Raw genomic sequence first — 17409 nt, 5'->3', positions numbered from 1 at the left:
TCAGTATGGAGAACACTTAGGCAACTAGAAATTCATCTACCATATGACCCAGCAATACCATTTCTAGAAATATATCCAAAAAATGTGCTACACAAGAAAGCAACATGCACCTCAATGTTCACTGCAGCACAATCAACAATCCCAAGAACATGGAAGCAACCTAAACGTCCACTAACAGAGGACTGGATAGGGAAACTGGTTCATCCACATTATGGAATACTACTTGGCTATTAAAAACAAAAAAAGAAATATAATTCTGTGGCCAAATGGGCCAAACTAGAGACCATTATGCTAAGGAAAATGAGCCAATCCCAAAAGGTCAGATATCATGTTTGTTCTAATAGAAGTTAATATGATGTCAAATCTAAGGATATTACATGTGAATCTTACCATGTGTCACTTTCTACTTACCTGTACCTTTTCTAATAAGATCTTGTGGTGTAATTCATTACTCAACCATCCATAAGAGGCTGACTGTTTATAATTACCTGAGATGGTCAATGTTCCTTTTATCACTGCCCATAAATAACAAAGATCTAGTCCTCATTGTACCTCCATTAGGGCCATAGATATAACAATGGACTCACAACAAAATGACTGAAAATTCCTACATTGTTGGGAGACACTCCAGCAGCAGCATGATGACTTGTGAAAGTACACCAAAGACATCTATTGTGCGACTGGAGGGGAGAACAGAGGGGAGAGGAGGGAACTTGGGGGAAGGGAAAGGGAGACCCCAGCACCAACTAAACTGTATACAAAACAAAACAAAACAAAACAAAACAAAACAACAACAACAACAAAACACCCTTGGAGGTTTAAATACCCCAAACCCTAGCTAGGAGGACTGAGCAGGGAAGAGAGATCAAAGTGGGTAAGGTATGAGGGAATTCCAGGGAAGATGCTGAATGCAGAGAAGAAAATGAGTGGAATTCCTCATCAGTTTAGAAAGTGAGTGTGGGGGTCCAGCACAATAGCCCATGGCTATATCCTTGCCTTGCATCTGTTGGGATGCTATGTGGGTTCCCGTCCATGTTCTGGCTGCTCTACTTCCCATCCAGCTCCCTGTTTGTGGCCTGGGAAAGCAGTGGAGGATGGCCCAAAGCCTTGGGACCCTGCAACCATGAGAGAGACATGGAAGAAGCTCCAGGCTTCCTGGCTTTGGACAGGCTCAGCTCCAGCTGATGCAATCACTTGAAGAGTAAACCAATGGACAGAAGATCTTTCTATATCTCCTCTTCTCTGTATATTTGCCTTTCCAATAATAAAAAAAAAAAAAAAAAACAGTGAGTGTAGACTAGGCTGTGCTGGGAGCCACAGGCGGGTGCAGGAACACACTCTGCTTATGCCTTCATCTCCTTTCTCCCTCCAGAGTTCTCTCTTATTTCTCCCCACGGTCTTCCTTGTCCTTTCCCTTTCATTTCGATTTCCTTCCAGTGGGTCATGCATTCATCTTTCTTGTGTGCTCCTGTTAAGTAAGAGAGCCAATGCTAGAGGAAAGTAACAGTGGCCTCTGTCACTAATGGCAAATGGCAGGATCTGCTGCCAGTTTGTATTCATGAGGGCTAGCAATGCGCCAGGACGAGATGTATAAAAGGTACCATAATGAATAATATGCAAAGTTTACTTTCAGAAGGTGTACAGTGTGGTGGACTCCTAAGACACACAGAAGGAAAAAACAGGAGCAGCGCAGTATGATATGTCAACTCAGTCAAATACCAGGCCAGAGGTTTCTGTGAAGGTGTTTCCAGGTGTGAGTAACAATTAGGACCACCTGACTTGAAGGAAGGTTGACTACCTTTGATAACGCCAAGTGCAACACATCCAAGCAGTTGAAGGTTAAAGACTAAGGGTTCAAGAAGAAGATGAAATCTACTTCAAGACTACAAGACATAAAATAGAAACCCTACCTGTGTCTCTGCCTACTGGTCTACCCTCTAGACACAGGCTTCCAAACTGCAATGTCAATGTTTATCTAAATTTCCTGTCAGCCAACCTGCCATACAGATTTCAGATTTGCTAGCCCTTAAAATGCCAGTCAATTCCTAAAATAACTCTCTCTATTTGCTCCCCTCTTGTTATGTACACATAAAAATTCCCTCCTATTGGTTTTGTGCAGAGGCCTGCCTGGTACACTATACATGGTGAGATCGATTATGCTGCCCAGTTGAGACTTAATCATCACCAGCAGCTCTCCCCATTCCTCATCACCATAAGAGTCTTGTCCCTGATTCTTAACAGTGTCATTAACTTACCTGATATCCATTCTCTTTATGCAGGTCACTGCTAAGTCACTGGCTTGATAGTCTGGCTAGTCTGACAAACTCTCCTATGTTATATACTTAGGACTTCATTATTCTCCCTCACCTTTCTATATACCTGATGCTTTCCTTTCTCAAAAGGAAAGTACTGACTCAAAAAGAGCCTCATAAACATTGCCAGGACAGTCCATGAACTCTTTCTGCTACCAAGAAAAGTCTGCCCTCTTAGACACAATGCCATCTTCCTTTCCTAATGAAGCATTTTCACACAGGTGGAATGTGGAGCCTGAAGATTCTATAAGATTCATCTGGAAGAGTATTTTTAAATTCCAACTATTTTCTATTTTCTGGTTTGAGGTTGCCATGGAGTTTTCCCCTTCTTTCTCTAAATTATTTGGCAGTGAAGACATTGCCTTAAACCATCCTAGGGTTAACAGTATAGCACTTGCATAAGGCAGCTATGATTTACAGGAAATGCTGCCTAGGATACACAAAGCGACAACATCATACTGTCCCCCTATTCTTGTGCATGATACATACTAAACAGCAGGTGCTGATTCTCTTTGATATTTGAGAACGACACCTTAGCTCTTAGTACTTCTACCATCATTATGTTTAATCTATATTCATACATGACACATCACAGCTTTGATTTTAGAACTACACTGTATGTAAATAAAGTGGGAAAGAAATACAAATCCCAATATGACAATAATTTCTACCACCCAAATGAAATCTAACTTGCTCAACTGAATGCGCCTCTACTAGAACATAAATGAAGCCCTATAGCTATCTCTCAGATGGGCTTTTGGAGCACGAACAGAGAACTAAAAATTTATTTGCAATTAATTACAACTGCAGAGTATATTTCAGACACAAATTAGACAAAGCACTCCAGCTACTATAAACTAAATCAGGGAGAACAAAGTTCAGAAAAATTCTAGCACATTTACATGACAACTATGTGGCTGACTGCTTTCTTTTCTCCTGTAAAGCAATACTAAGTACTTACAAAGACAAATTCAGCCATTGTTTTAAAGAATTAGTGTCATTTCAAGTACCAGTTTTCTCTCAAACCATTAAATTCATAGGTATTCCACTAAAACATGCAATTATCAGTCAAACACAACATGCAGCATGCAGTAAATGGACAGCAGAGGTTAATAACCTGGAAGCATAGGATCTGAGAATGTGAGAGCAAGTTAGAGACAAGAGTTCCTCTCCATTGTCACTGAGGGTCGAGAAGCAATGCTGAAGCGTAGAACAGTGAGAGTGGGGGAAATACATTTTGTCCAACACATAAACATATCTCCGCAAGTGGCGGCAGGTATAACTGAAAGACAAAGGTAAAAGGAGAGAAACAGAAAGACAGGAGTTTTCCTTTGAAAAGAAGTAATAAATCATTTTTCATGTCCTCAAAATTTTCTGTGTATCTTCACTAGATGGTGCCCATGAAAATAACAACTGTTAGAAGAGAATTCTAAAAAGAAAATGAATACCTCAAAATGGAGCAAAGATCTGCCAGGATAGCAAATCAGAAAAGACATACAGATGGGCATTTTATGTGACCAGACAGTGTTAGTTCCAGGTCATTACACGTCGTCCAAACTCCTAGGATGTTGATACTAGGACTCACTGAGGGCAAAGCCCAGTATCACTTCGGCCTTTGGGTGACAAGGATGTATCAAAGCGGGTCATCAGTTGTGACAGACTCCTGTGGTACAGCAATGCTGGCAGTGGAGGAAAGGCAGAGGCTACGTGGGAACTCTGAGAATTCTGCTCAATTTTGCTGCGAACATAAAACTACTCTAAACAATAAAACTTATTTACAAGAGAGGAAAATAATTTGTTTACAGGCAAAACTCCTCAGCATGTAAGAGTGTCATCAGTGAACGACAAGAAATCTGTCCTGGTAACGCAAAGTGATATCAGCTATTTTCTCTTCACAGTATTGCAAATACAGTCCTGGCAGACAGGAAATAACACTGAAAAACATGAAAGTGCTATGAGAAAGGGAATACTGAATTAGGAGTCAGAAAACAGAACTTTGGATACAACTCGGCCACTGCAAGCTTTAAAATGGGGGTATTTGAGCTCTGCAAGCCTCAATTTTACAAAGTAAAACAATCAGAGGAACAGAGCAGTAGTTATCACTGCTATTCTCCTCTTCAGCAATGTCACTGGACATACTGCAGGACATCTAAACATAGGGAAATGCAGGGCTAATGTAGCAAGGTGAATGACCGAACAGTGAACACACGAAGTGATATGGCTAGACCACGAACCTTTGAGAACCAAGAATCAAGGTAAAAAAAAAAAAAGGTTTATCAAATTACCACAGAAGAGGCAGCTGATTTTTAAGCTAGGCTCAATTCAAAACAAAATCAGTAAGCAGGACAACTTGAAAACTTCCACAAATGGAAAATCTGCTTTTTCATTTGATCACTAACCAACCAACCACTGCCTACTGCATGCAGGAATTTTTTTGGAGCTGTGGACAGGGGGAGGAACAAATTACAACATCACCATCTGCTTAAAGCCTGCAACCTAGGGGGAAAGGAGATATTAGGAAATAACAAAATATCACTGAACCCAAAAGTTCTTGAGAAGGTGATAATGTCTAAGAAAAAGTAGACTTTAAAAAACATTTTAGAGGCTGACACTGTGGCGGATTAAGCCACTTCCTGGGACGTGAGCATCCCATACTGGCACCGATCTGATTCCTAGCTGTTCTACTTCCTGATCCAGCTCCTTGCTACTGTGCCTGAGGAAGCAGTGGAGGATGGCCTATACCCATGGAGGAGACCCAGATGGTACATTAAAATTCTTGGTACTGTTACTGTAGATTTATGCATACTTAACTTTTTTAAGTCTGTAATTTCAGATAAAAAACATTTGTCTTGTTTTAAAAAAATAATTTATTTTACATATTTGACAGAGCAAGGTAGAGACACAGAGGAAGATATCTTCCATCCATTAATTCACATCCCAAATGGCCACAAATCACCACAACAGCTGGGACTATGTCATTCCAAAGCCAGGGGCTTCATCAAGCACTTGAGTCCTCTCCTGCTGCTTTCTCAGGCACATTAGCAGGTAGCTAAATGGAAAGTAAAGCAGCCAAGACTTGAATGGGTGCCCATTTGGTTTGTCAGCATTGCAGGTGGTGGCTTACCTCACTGTGCTAAAATGCTGGTCCCAAGAAAAAAGGTTTTTAAGAATGACTACAATACTAACATTTCAAAAAAATGAACTTATTTTTGAAGATTTATTTATTTTTAAATTATTTTAACTTAAACAAAAAAGAAAACAGAACTGGCCATTTTGATACACTAAATAATACTCATTTTAAAATTATGTAGTTGAAATTCAGAGCACTGAAATGTCATTCTGACCTCTACACTTAACGCTTGGAACATCAGAAAAACTAGAGCGTGGGAAGTAAGCAAATGTGGTCTGGAGCTATCCCATAAAAAACAGTCCCTGTTACTTAAGAGTTGAACTTTCACAAAAAGTAAAACCTCTTTACTGACTTCTTATATGAAAATGTCCAAGATTATGCAACATATAGTTCTGCAATGTTACTTGATATGGTTATGCTTTACCAAAATAAAGTATGAAAATGTTCTGTCCTAGAACAACATTCAAGTCTGTACAAGATTCCAAAAACCACACGCAAAAGTGAAATGCTTAAAAAAGATCCTAGAGGCAAGTTTTCTAATAATGTGTTTACAGTACTTTGACAATAAAATTACAACATACAGTTACAGCAACTTTTTACTAAGTTATTTTCTTATTTATATGCTTAAATAGAATTTAAAGAGACATGAGATGACCACCAGGAAAGGTCACAACCAAACCAGAATGTTCTGCACATCCTCCCAGTCCCCAGTTCTCATTCTCACTCCCCTGTGTTCCTTTCCCACTGAGATATAAAATGGCAAGAAAGTAAATTAGCAACAAGTGTTTAGAACACACGTGAAGAATACTGTAGAAATTTAAATGCTGAGTACAAAAAAAATGGGGAAAAAAACCATCAGTATGTTTCTGGCTGAAAAGACAAAAATATTTTAAATGATGTCATTGTCTTTTACACATCTCACACTTACGACTTCAATCCATATTGAGTTACCTTTGGACACAGTGTGAGGTGAGAGTCCAGTTTCACTTGTCTGCAGGTAAATATCCAGTTTTCTCAACACCATTTACTGAAGATTCCTTTTCCCAGTGTGTATCACTGACAACTATGTTGGAATTACACCTGAATACACATGTGCGCTCATTGCTGGGCTCCTCATTCTGTTGCATACCTCAATGTATCTTTTCTGTGTGTTTGAGGGGTTTCATGTTGCTTTAACTGCTACAGCTCTGTAGGACACCTTGTAATACCTCTAGCTTTGTAGTGTTTTGTTTCTGTTTTTTGCTCATGCTTGCCTTCACTAATCAGAGACTTTTGTGGTTCCAAATAGATTTTAAGTTTTTTTCCTATTTCTATTAAATATGACATTAGAATTCTGATAGAAACTGCATTGAATATATACATCTCTTTGAATAGCATGAACATGTGTACAATAATTCATCCAATCCATGAACACTGGATATTTTTCCATTTATTTGTGTCTTTTTCAATTCTTTCATTAACATTTTACAGCTTTCCATATACAAACTTTTCACTTCTTTGGCTAAATTTACTGCTAAGTATTCTATCTTTTTTGTAGCTATTGTAAATGTGATTGCTTCCCCAATTTCCTTTTCAGAGAATTCACAGTAAACAAAAGTGTCATTGATTCTTGTGTTTTGATTTTGTATTCAGCAATTTTGCTATATTTGCTTTGTTTGCAGCAGCTTTTAGGGAAAGTCTGTAGGATTTTATATATAAAAGACTATGCCATCAGCAAAGAGTCACAGTTTCACTTTTTCCTTTCCTACGTTTTCTACAAAAGAATCATCTCACTTTTAAGGACATATATAGACTGAAAGAAAAGGCATGGATAAAATATTCCATGCAAATGGAAACCAAAAAGAGCAGGGATAGTTAAACTTAGATCAGACAAAACAGACTAAAAGTAAACAACTTTGAAAAGAGACAAAGTTGTTCATTGTACAATGATAAAAGGACCAATTCATCCAAAGGAAACAGGAACAGTAAATATGTATAATAATTTATCCTATGTAGTAAAATAATAGTATGGGAAAGGTGAATATCCCACTTTGGAATAAAATCCAACGGAAATCCACAATGGAAAAAAATCATTCAGGAAGAAACTAACAAGAAAACACTGAACTTGAGCAACCCTTTACATGCAATGGTCTTTAAAGACACACCCAGAGGAGTCCACACAGCAGCAACAGAAGACACACTCTTCTCAAGTGTACAAAGACAGTTCACATACTATAGGACCCCTCAAAAACCTAACAATGATGACTGAAACTGCATTAAGTATCTTTCCTATCCACAATGGGATGAAACTTGAAATCTATAATCAAGAATTCCAGAAAATTCAAAAATATCAGAAATTGAAAATACGTTTAAGAATAACCAGTGGGTCAGTGAAAAAAATTTAACAAGAAATTTAGCAATATCTTGTGTGGGAGATCACCCCTGGATCTCCACCTGCCTAGCCCATATGGAAGGCCATAGGCACATAGTACACTAGGGCCATGGCTAACAGACCCCAACATGGCATACAACAACAGTTCACTGGGCATACAACAACAGTGTTCACTGGGCATACAACAGTGATGGGATGCACCCCAGTCTCTCTTCCCTACTCTGCTAGGACTTCCTTTGTAAACAACGCTAGGAAATCAAATTCATCCTGCTTTTCAGCAGATAATAAATCTGCCCTGAGATACAATTTTCTGTGCTTCTTGATCTTTAACTTCATTGGAGGGTCCAGAGAGATAGATATATCTGTTAGCTGGTCACAATGTTGTTTTACTGTTAGGACCGCCTTTTTGCCCCCTTCTCCTATATAAGTTTGTGACTTCTCTCAAATAAACGGTCATACTCCAACACCAGTTTGTCTCCAGTGTTTCTGCTGCAGAAGAGCTCTGTCACCTCACTCTTTGGTGATCTTGGGGCCTGCTGGATGGAAGACCCCCGAGAATCTTTGCGACAAATAAACATAGAAATACAACACAATGAGTTTTTAGAATGCAGCAAAATTGTTCCAAGAATAGGGTGTGTAGCCAATACGATATTTTAAAAGTTTGTGAAGGGTGAGCATTTGGTCTGATACTGACATCCTATATCTGAGCGCTTGGGTTTGACTGCAGCTCTAACTTTCATTTCCAGCTTCCTGTTAATGTGTACCCTAGGAGGAAGCAGGTGATGGCTAAAACAACTTTATCTATTCCCTGTATTCTTTTGCAAAAATTCCCTCTCCTCAGAACTACTATCACTTAAGATTCAGATTTTGTTGCTATAGATTTGTTTGAAATTTCTAGAGTTTTGCATAGACACACACAGCATAATTTCTTTGGCTTTGTTCAGCAAAACTATTTTGTAATTCCTGTCTAATGTATCAGTACTTGTTCCTTTTCACTGTGAATAGTATCGTACTATACATAACACAGGTGTTTCATATTTACCATTGTTTTATCCAGTCACCTGATGATGAACATTTGGCTTACTTCCATCTTGAGACTATTGCAAGTAAAAGCTATATAAAAGTACAGGGCTGGAGACAGAACTGATGCAGTAATTGCAACCATCACCATATTCATAAGCTGATTGGGGTGATGGAAGGTGCCAGACCTTGTATTGGCATTCACACACAAGAATTGGGTCTGGGATCCCCTCAGATGAAGTATCTCTGGGGATTCCCCCAACTGAATCGCTGGACTCAGAACCCTAACCATGGAGAGAATTGCAGGTTCCATGGTATGTTTGTGGAGTGCATGTGTCTGAACTGGGCCTCCTTAGTGGCTTAGATGGAGCAGTAAGCAGCATATCTGGATGCATATGGAAGTTATGGCAATAGATTGGGGTCTGCAGAGGACACCTGGTACAACAAAGGGCGGAGGACAGAACCAAGTGTTGGCAGTGAATAAATGGGCAAACACAGACTCTAAGGTGGACCATGTCAACCAGTGGATTCTGGAGAGATTTCATCGTGCTTGGAGTGCAAGACTGGTAATAACTTGGAAGTGTTGAATTATCTAAACCTCATGAGCGGGACCCCCAGAGCATGCCCCACATGGGGTACCCTGGGGTGGTGTCAGGTGATTGTTCTCCCTCCCAGGGTGCAGAGATGTTTGGGAGGCTGGGTATGACTTCTCTCCTTGTCCCCCCCTTTCCCTAGATATAGGAAGGAAAAAAAGAAAATATGGAAATAATGGTCTCGCTCACCTTCCTGTAGTGCTTGACACTTAATCACCCTAATCAACCATGTAAAAATCATCAAAAGGAAAAATAATTATTTTTTAAAAAGCTATATAAAAGTTAAAAAAAACACTCAGCAAATTGGGCATAGAACAAACATATTTCAACAAAATAAAGGCTATATACAAGAAGTCCACAGCTTAACACAATACTCAACAGTGAAACATCGAAAGCCTTCCTTCCAACGGTCAGCGGGGATGCACTTATACCTCACTGGGTGGGACACAAAGATTAGTTACTCCTCACTGGGGTATGGAAGATTTCTCTGCACACCCCTCCTAAACATGCTCACCTAAACTGTTGACATATATCCTGTTAGAATTATAGAGTTAGACCACCTGAAAAACAGCCAGGTTCAGCGAAATCATGCTTCAATGCTATAAACTGCTAAAGACTAAAATTAAAATAGGCATGAGACAGCTGAATAGCAATCTAAGCCATTTTAAGGTGTATAGAATACGGTTGAATGTAAACCAAAATTGAAATGTCTATGAAGAAGTCACAGGTTGTGGTTGAGAACCTGCATTTTCCTATTAACATATTGGTTAATCAATACCATGTCAATTAATGCCATAATGTTGTAAATGGTTGGAAATATTATGTTGGGACTTTTAATTGATTGGAATGATACTCTGCCGGCTCTACCTTCAGACCAGAGATGGTCTCACCAAGAAACCACTGAACTTACCAGGACAATAAGATGCTGGACTTTATGCTTGGTAAATACCTCCAATGAAAGAATGTCAACTGAATTTGAACTATGGAAATGCAACAAGGTGGAGCAATCCACCGTGGGGGGACGGTTTTGGGAGGGGTGGGGAGAATCCCAGTGCATAAAAAAAAAATGTATCACATAATGCAATGTAATTAGTTTTAAAAAAAGGAAATGCAATAAAAATATATGTTAAAAAAAATTCATGCTACACACACACACACAAAAAAGAAAGCCTTCCTTCCAAAACCTTGAATGAGACAAAAATGTCCATCCCTGCCTCTTCTGTTCAACATGATCTTGGAAGTCCTTGCCAGAGTAATTAGGCAAGTGAGAGCAACAAAAGGCACATTGTAGTTTCTAAATATCATACCCACCAAAAGAAAACAATTCCCTTGAATAAAGGTTGTTTTAAGTCTGAGAAAGGAAATGTACAAAAGAATCTTTAGTGTCCTCTGGCCTTACAGCTAGAAAGGCAGGAAACTCCCAAGCACAAAGGGAGTTTTGAAAACAGGACCTATAAGACAACACACAGGGTCTCCCTTGGCCAAAGATGAACAGCCTGAAATCAAAGTGTTAGGAAAGGTTGACAGAGGGGTAGTGGGTTCTAGGAGGATGGGGGAAAGGGGTTCTGGGATTCACTTGCACAGTAAGGTGACTCTAGATAATGTTAACATGCTGTCTACCTCCACAGAAAGTGCACACCTAATATTATGGATGTATCCACTACAAAGAAATATCAAATACTGCCTGAATACCACACAACATACACATGCAATGAAACACCACACAGTACTTCATAAATATGCACAATTTGTACAGGGGATTCGTGTCCTTTTAAGAGTCCCCAGAGAGCTGGCTTCCTCCCTTCTTCCTATCACGGTATGAGGACTCAGGAAAAAACTCCCATCAATGAAGGAGCCAATGGGCCCTTGTGGCCCATCAGATCTGCTGATTCCTTGACCCTGAATGTCCACAATTTGAGAACTGTGAGACCTGAAAGTCAGCTCTTCATCAGCCACCCATTTCATGGTACTCTGTTAGAGCAGCCCAAACACACACAGGATGACCTTGAGAAGAGCCAACATTTAATAAGGTCAGAGATCATTTTAAGTCTAGATAGAGGAAAGTAAACTTTGCAAGAATGTTGAGAGGCCAAGACAACCATAAGGAAGACCAAGAAACTAAGAAGAGATTGTAGGGACAAAAAAAAAGTTAACAGTGCCCAACACAACCACGAAGGCAAGAAAGACAGAAAATGCACCCCAAGGTTTGACAACACAGTCACCGATGACCAATAGTTCATCTTGCTCAAACATTAAAAATTCTACTCATTAAAACATCAGCTGAATATAAGGTTTTCTGTGACCTTAATCCCATTGATTAGCTCATTTACATGCATTACATATGCATTCAGTTTCTAGGAGAGATTTTTGCAAACCAAAAAAAAAAATCATAAAATAGCACACACACATAATTTTAGGCTATTTTACACAGAATAAAACTCCATATCCACGAAAATAAGCAAAGGAAAATCTGGAACAAATGTAAGGAAACTACACAACAGTGGTAGAAGCACACCCTTGAATCATTTAACTCCCTGGCAACAGAAGCCATTTTTCCTGGAGCTGAACCTACTGCCAGCAATGAGCATCCTGGGAATCTCCAGTATGAAGGATTAAACAACTGGCCCTGGCACTGGAAAATACATCGAAAGGAACAGTCCAGGACTAGCTCAGAAAGGATGAAATGAGTTAAGAGTGCCACTGCCAGGTCTAGAAAGTAGCAGAGATCAGAACCCTAAAAAGGACCTCCCTTGACAATTTAACATGGTAACGGAAACATACTTTCTAAGCTCTTCTATTACCTCGGTTGCCAAAGAAATCAAAGTAAGAAAACCCGAGATTCACAGAGTACAACTTTTTTTAAAGGTTTACTTTTTTTTTTTGAAAGTCAGATCCTTTATTTAAAAAATACTTATGAAAAATAAATTAAAAAATACTTAATTATCTTTATTGAAAAGCAGATCTACAGAGAAGAGAAGATACAGAGAGAAAGATCTTTCATCTGCTGATTCACTCCCCAGGAGACTTTATTGGCCAGAGCTGAGCTAATTTGAAGCCAGGAGTCTGGAGCTTCTTCCTGGTCTCACACACAGGTACAGGGTCCCAAGGCTTTGGGCCATCCTTGACAAGCCACAAGCAGGGAGTTGGTTGGAACTGGAGCAGCTAGAACATGAACCGGCAACCACATGGATCCCAGCATATGCAAGGCAAGGATTTTAGCCATTAGGCTACTATGCCAAGCCTCAGAATACAATTTGTACTCAATTAAAATGTATGTTGTCATTAACAAAGAATATTTAATCATTTTCTCTGATTTGGAAAATTTTCAATAAGTATTCTACCCTAAATTAGCCACTCACATTGGGCTAGAAATCCATCAAAAACGTTTAAACAATTTTAGAAACGTTAAAAACAACAAAATATTTCAGATGCCAATTTTACAACTTTCTTGGTCAAATACTTGCTTGCTTTTGAAAGGTCTGGAAATATTTGCTAGATTCAGACATAAATTTGGTAGTAACTATGGATTAACTATGTTACATCATAGGGACAAACATTATTTCCAGGAATGTTTTTGAGAACTTGAACTTGTCTTTGAAGTCTTCCACACAGTTTATAAAATCTCATTTTTTCACACAAAACAATGTAATTAAAAGCAATGATTTTCAAACACTACCAAAGCAAAACTTTACCCAAAAAGAAAAAGTTTTAAGGGGCTGGCTCACTGGTATAATATGTGAGTCCTCCCCATGAAGCAGCAGCATTCCATATGGGCAATAGTTTTGAGTTTTGGCTGCTCTGCTTTTTTTAAAAGATCTTTTAAAGTTTTTATTGGAAATTCAGATATACAGAGAGGAGGAGAGACAGAGAGGAAAATCTTCCATCCACTGATTTACTCCCCAAGTGTCCTCAAGGAGCCAAGAGCTTCTTCTAGGTCTCTCAGGCGGGTGCAGGGTCCCAAGGCTTTAGTCCATCCTCTACTGCTTTCCAAGGCTACAAGCAGGGAGCTGGATGGGAAGCAGGGCCACTGGGACATGAATCGGTGCCCATCAGGGATTCTACCAAGCACAAAGCCAGGACGTTAGCCACAAGGCTACTGTGCCAGACCCTGTTCCACTTCTGATTCAGCTCCCTATTAATGGCCTGGGAAAGCAGTGGAACACAATCCAAGTCCTTGGACCTGAGTTTATGGGAGACCTGAAGGAATCTCCTGGCTCCCGGCTTTGGATTAAACAAATTCCAGCTGTTGTTGCCATTTGGGAAGTGAACCAGCAGATGGAAGTTCTCTCTTTCTGCCCCCTTTCTTTTTTGCTCTTTCAAGTAAAACAAATAAACCTTTAAAAAGACAAAGTTTTAGGAAGAGTGATAGTCACCATGTACTAGGTATCTAAACATGTTAGACTAAGCAGATGGAAACCTATGTGCACTCATTAAGTATATCATCACCACCCCCCTTTAAGATTTGTTTTTGTTGGAAGAGCAGAGTTTCAGACAGAAACAGTTCCTCCATGTGCTGGTTCAATCTCCAAACAGCTGCAACAGCCAGAGCCAAGCCAACCCCAAGGCCAGGAGCCAAGAACTTCTTCCAGGTCTCCTATGCTGATGCAGGGTTGCAAAGGTCCCTCGACTGCTTTCACAGGCCACAAGCAGAGAGCTGGATAGGAAGTGGAGCAGCCAGAACACGAACCGGTGCCTATATGGGATGTCAGCACTCAGCACGGAGGATTAGCCTGTTGAGCTACTGCACCAGCCCTTCCCCTTGTTTGAAAGAGGCTACGATCTCCTTTTACAGCAGTGGGAAAACAGACAAACTTATTAGCAGCATTCTTTTCTATTTGGCATGTAGGTTTTTTTTTTTTTTTTTTTTTTTTTTTTTTTTTTTTTTTTTTTAAGTCTTCTAACTTTAGACAAAGCAACTATTCACAAGAATGCCATCATGGTCATTCATTTCAGACATTCGTTCTGCAAATGCCCAGTAAGGACATGCAGCAATGCGAAGTTGTGGTTCCCTGCCACACACAGTTCTATACGGCTTGATGCTGTGTCATGCAGTGTTAATAGTTGTGCTACTGTCTACTCTGCTTGTGGTCTAATAAGGTCTAAAAGCCCACCAATGGAAACATTTATCCCTGCCAACACTTTCTTTTCATGAACCAGAGTCAGGACAAAAGAAACATTGATGGAAATTTTTGAAGGGAAGAACAAAATTTACCTAAAACTATCTCTTAGGGATTTTTTTTAACAATTTATATCTTAAAAGAAGCATTTCAATTTCATTATGTTCTTCCCAGTATCAGGGAAGTGATGGATTGACAGCATGCATTGAAATGATGATTCCCACGGACACCAAATTAATTCCAGTGGGAGTTGAATTGACTAAAGAAAGAAAAAAAAAAAGACCTCAAGCATAAGCTCTCATTACAGAAATAGGCCTCAGACACATGACTTGTCCTAAAATGTTAAAATTTACCTTTTTGTAGCATCTGGAAAAATTAAGAAAATTGTTTTTCTGAATCTAGTCTTTGAGGGACATTAACGATGACAACATACTAGATTTGTAACCATCTTGGGTAGGCATTTCGTCTAGTACTGATGATGCCCACATCCAATAGCGGAGCACCTAGCTGCAAAGCCAGTCTCTGGTTTCTGTCTCTAGAACTTGGGATGCAACAATGACAGACCAAGTGCTATCCCACACACGTACACACGAGACCTGGGTTGTGGTCCAGGCTCCCGCTGCAGCCTGGCCCAGTCCCACTCACTGTGGACATTTTGAAAGTGATCAGTGGATCAGAGCAAGTCTGCATGCTTCCCCTCAAGCCTTTTTCAAATAAAAGAAAAAACATCAGGGTGGGGGGCTAAAAAATAGTCTTAGCCGCCTATATATCTTCACACACCGACTAACGTGTGATGCAAACACTAAAAAGATAATGGAAAGACTGGGTTCACAAATACGTATAAAACAGCACAATTCAGCACATTTTACAATCATCAAAAATCTTGCTCCCTTTTAAAGTCATTCTATTTTACAAACTTCCTCTTGACAAAAGTGATTTATAGCCATTGTAAAATTCTTCTGAAAAAACCTGAGTTCTAAGTTGTGATTTTTCAATACAAATACCACAAGTATTAGATCAGTGAGGTTAGATGATGTGGAGCTGTGAAATAAGGCCAATTCTGTTGAGATGGATTAAATATTTATGTCACATCCTTTCTCTAGCAAGAGCTGAAAAAATATACAGATAAAATGGTATATATTCATAAGAGTTGCAAATCTATTGGGATTATTAAAATCAGAACAAGTATTCACACATATACAGAAAGTATGCCAAGAATTCATCATCAGAACACCATCTCAGAGTCATTTTTCACACACTCCCTCACCCTATTACCCACATGGGTGTGGTGACACACGCTAAACCCACATCTCTGAGCTGGCGGGCAAGGATGATGGGTGCTGTCTGCTACAGGAATGCAGTCGTCATGAAATTCAAGCTCAATGGTGTGAGTGGGTGGAGATGAAAAGCCAAATGTTGGACTCAAATGCTGTGGGCTATTACATCCTAACTCCTGACTGCCGCAGTAATGGAGGGACACCCTGCAACTTTTTGGGGAGAAAAGAGGAAGAGAAGAGGAAGTGAAGGAGGAGGGGGAAGGGGAAGGGAGAAAGGAACGGGGAACCCAGCTTTGTAATCACTTTTCTCTGGATCTTTGCTGCCAATTTTCTGGAGATGCTCACTCAATCCCATCCTCTAATTCCTCCATTTTTCACATGTGACTTTTATAGCAGACCATCAGACATAGCTTGGTGCTGCCCCTTCTGGGAACAGTAAGCTGTATGCTGACTATCAACATCCCATCTTTACAAAATGCATTTGTAACTGTCTTTATATCTAGCCCCCTCTCAATCATAAGTTCTTGGAAGGAAACTATTGTATTACTATTATTTTCATTGTTATTGTTGTCATTATTTCTTTTTAAAAGATTTATTTTGTATTTGAAAGGCTGAGTTACAAAGGGAGAGACAAAGATAAAAAAGAGATTGTTATTGGTTCACTTCCTTAATGACTGCAGTGGCCTCCACTGGGCTGGGACTGAATGCAGCAGGCAAGAACCCTGCACCACCAGGGTGCAGGGCTCTAAGGACTTGGGCCATATTCCTTTGCTTTTCCAGGTGCACCAGCAGGGAGCTAGATGCGAAGTGCAACAGCTAGGACTTGAATTGATGGCCACATAAGATGCCAGCATTATGGTCGGCAGTTATTATGCTGTACCACAACATCAGCCCCTGAATTTTTATTTTTGTTTCCCTAGAACCTAATGCAGTGTTTGGCATAAAAAAGCACAATATTCTTTGGTTCACTGGACAAAAACAAAGATTTATGTTCCATATTCAATGATACACAGGTTATCTTATTTATGAGAGTTTCTATGTAGCACAATTCCTTTATACTATATTGGCAGCATAGTTTAGGCTGGGCTGGGATTCACAGGCATAACCATAAACATAAAATTACTTCCTTCCTTAGAAGTGAGCACAGCTCTATAAATCACTGGAACAGGAACTTACATAAGAAGTTTTCTCTAAGGCATCAGATACTAAGTTTTTTTTAGTCTTAAGAGAATTTCATGATCTATCTTCATAGAAGTACAAAATGTTCAATAGTTTTAATATCTCTAGGTCTCCAACTAAAGAAAAAATGTTCTACTTTCTTCCAGCAAAAGAGAACTAGAGAGGAAACAATTAGAACAGCAAATAGAAGAACACAGTTCGTCTCACAACTGATCAATCTGAAATGGCTACGAAAGCTCTTGTTAATATCAATTATTCATTCAATGAATCTCTTTGGATTATTATGGAAGCAAATTAGCAATATACCTACCAGCCTCCCAAACTAGCATGTCATGTGAAAGACCACATGTCTATCAATGTGAAAGTTGAAACTGGTGAGTGTATGAAATGGGCAAGATAGGACAAAAGAG

General features: G+C 39.5%; 1 protein-coding gene across 5 annotated transcripts in view; it reads right to left on the bottom strand.

The window, feature by feature from the left end:
- DYM (dymeclin) overlaps positions 1-17409 on the bottom strand; it is a 323209-nt gene that overhangs the window by 168031 nt on the left and 137769 nt on the right. The window contains exon 14 of one of the 5 annotated variants that reach the window (XM_058676971.1): positions 3430-3594. The exons of the other annotated variants lie outside the window; for them this stretch is intronic. Coding sequence (XP_058532954.1) covers positions 3430-3594 — 165 coding nt within the window. The remainder of the gene's footprint in view (positions 1-3429; positions 3595-17409) is intronic. 5 annotated transcript variants of the gene reach the window in all.

Source organism: Ochotona princeps, chromosome 18, assembly GCF_030435755.1.
Source record: "Ochotona princeps isolate mOchPri1 chromosome 18, mOchPri1.hap1, whole genome shotgun sequence".
NCBI lineage: Eukaryota > Metazoa > Chordata > Mammalia > Lagomorpha > Ochotonidae > Ochotona > Ochotona princeps.
This window is presented reverse-complemented; position numbering and strand designations above follow the sequence as displayed.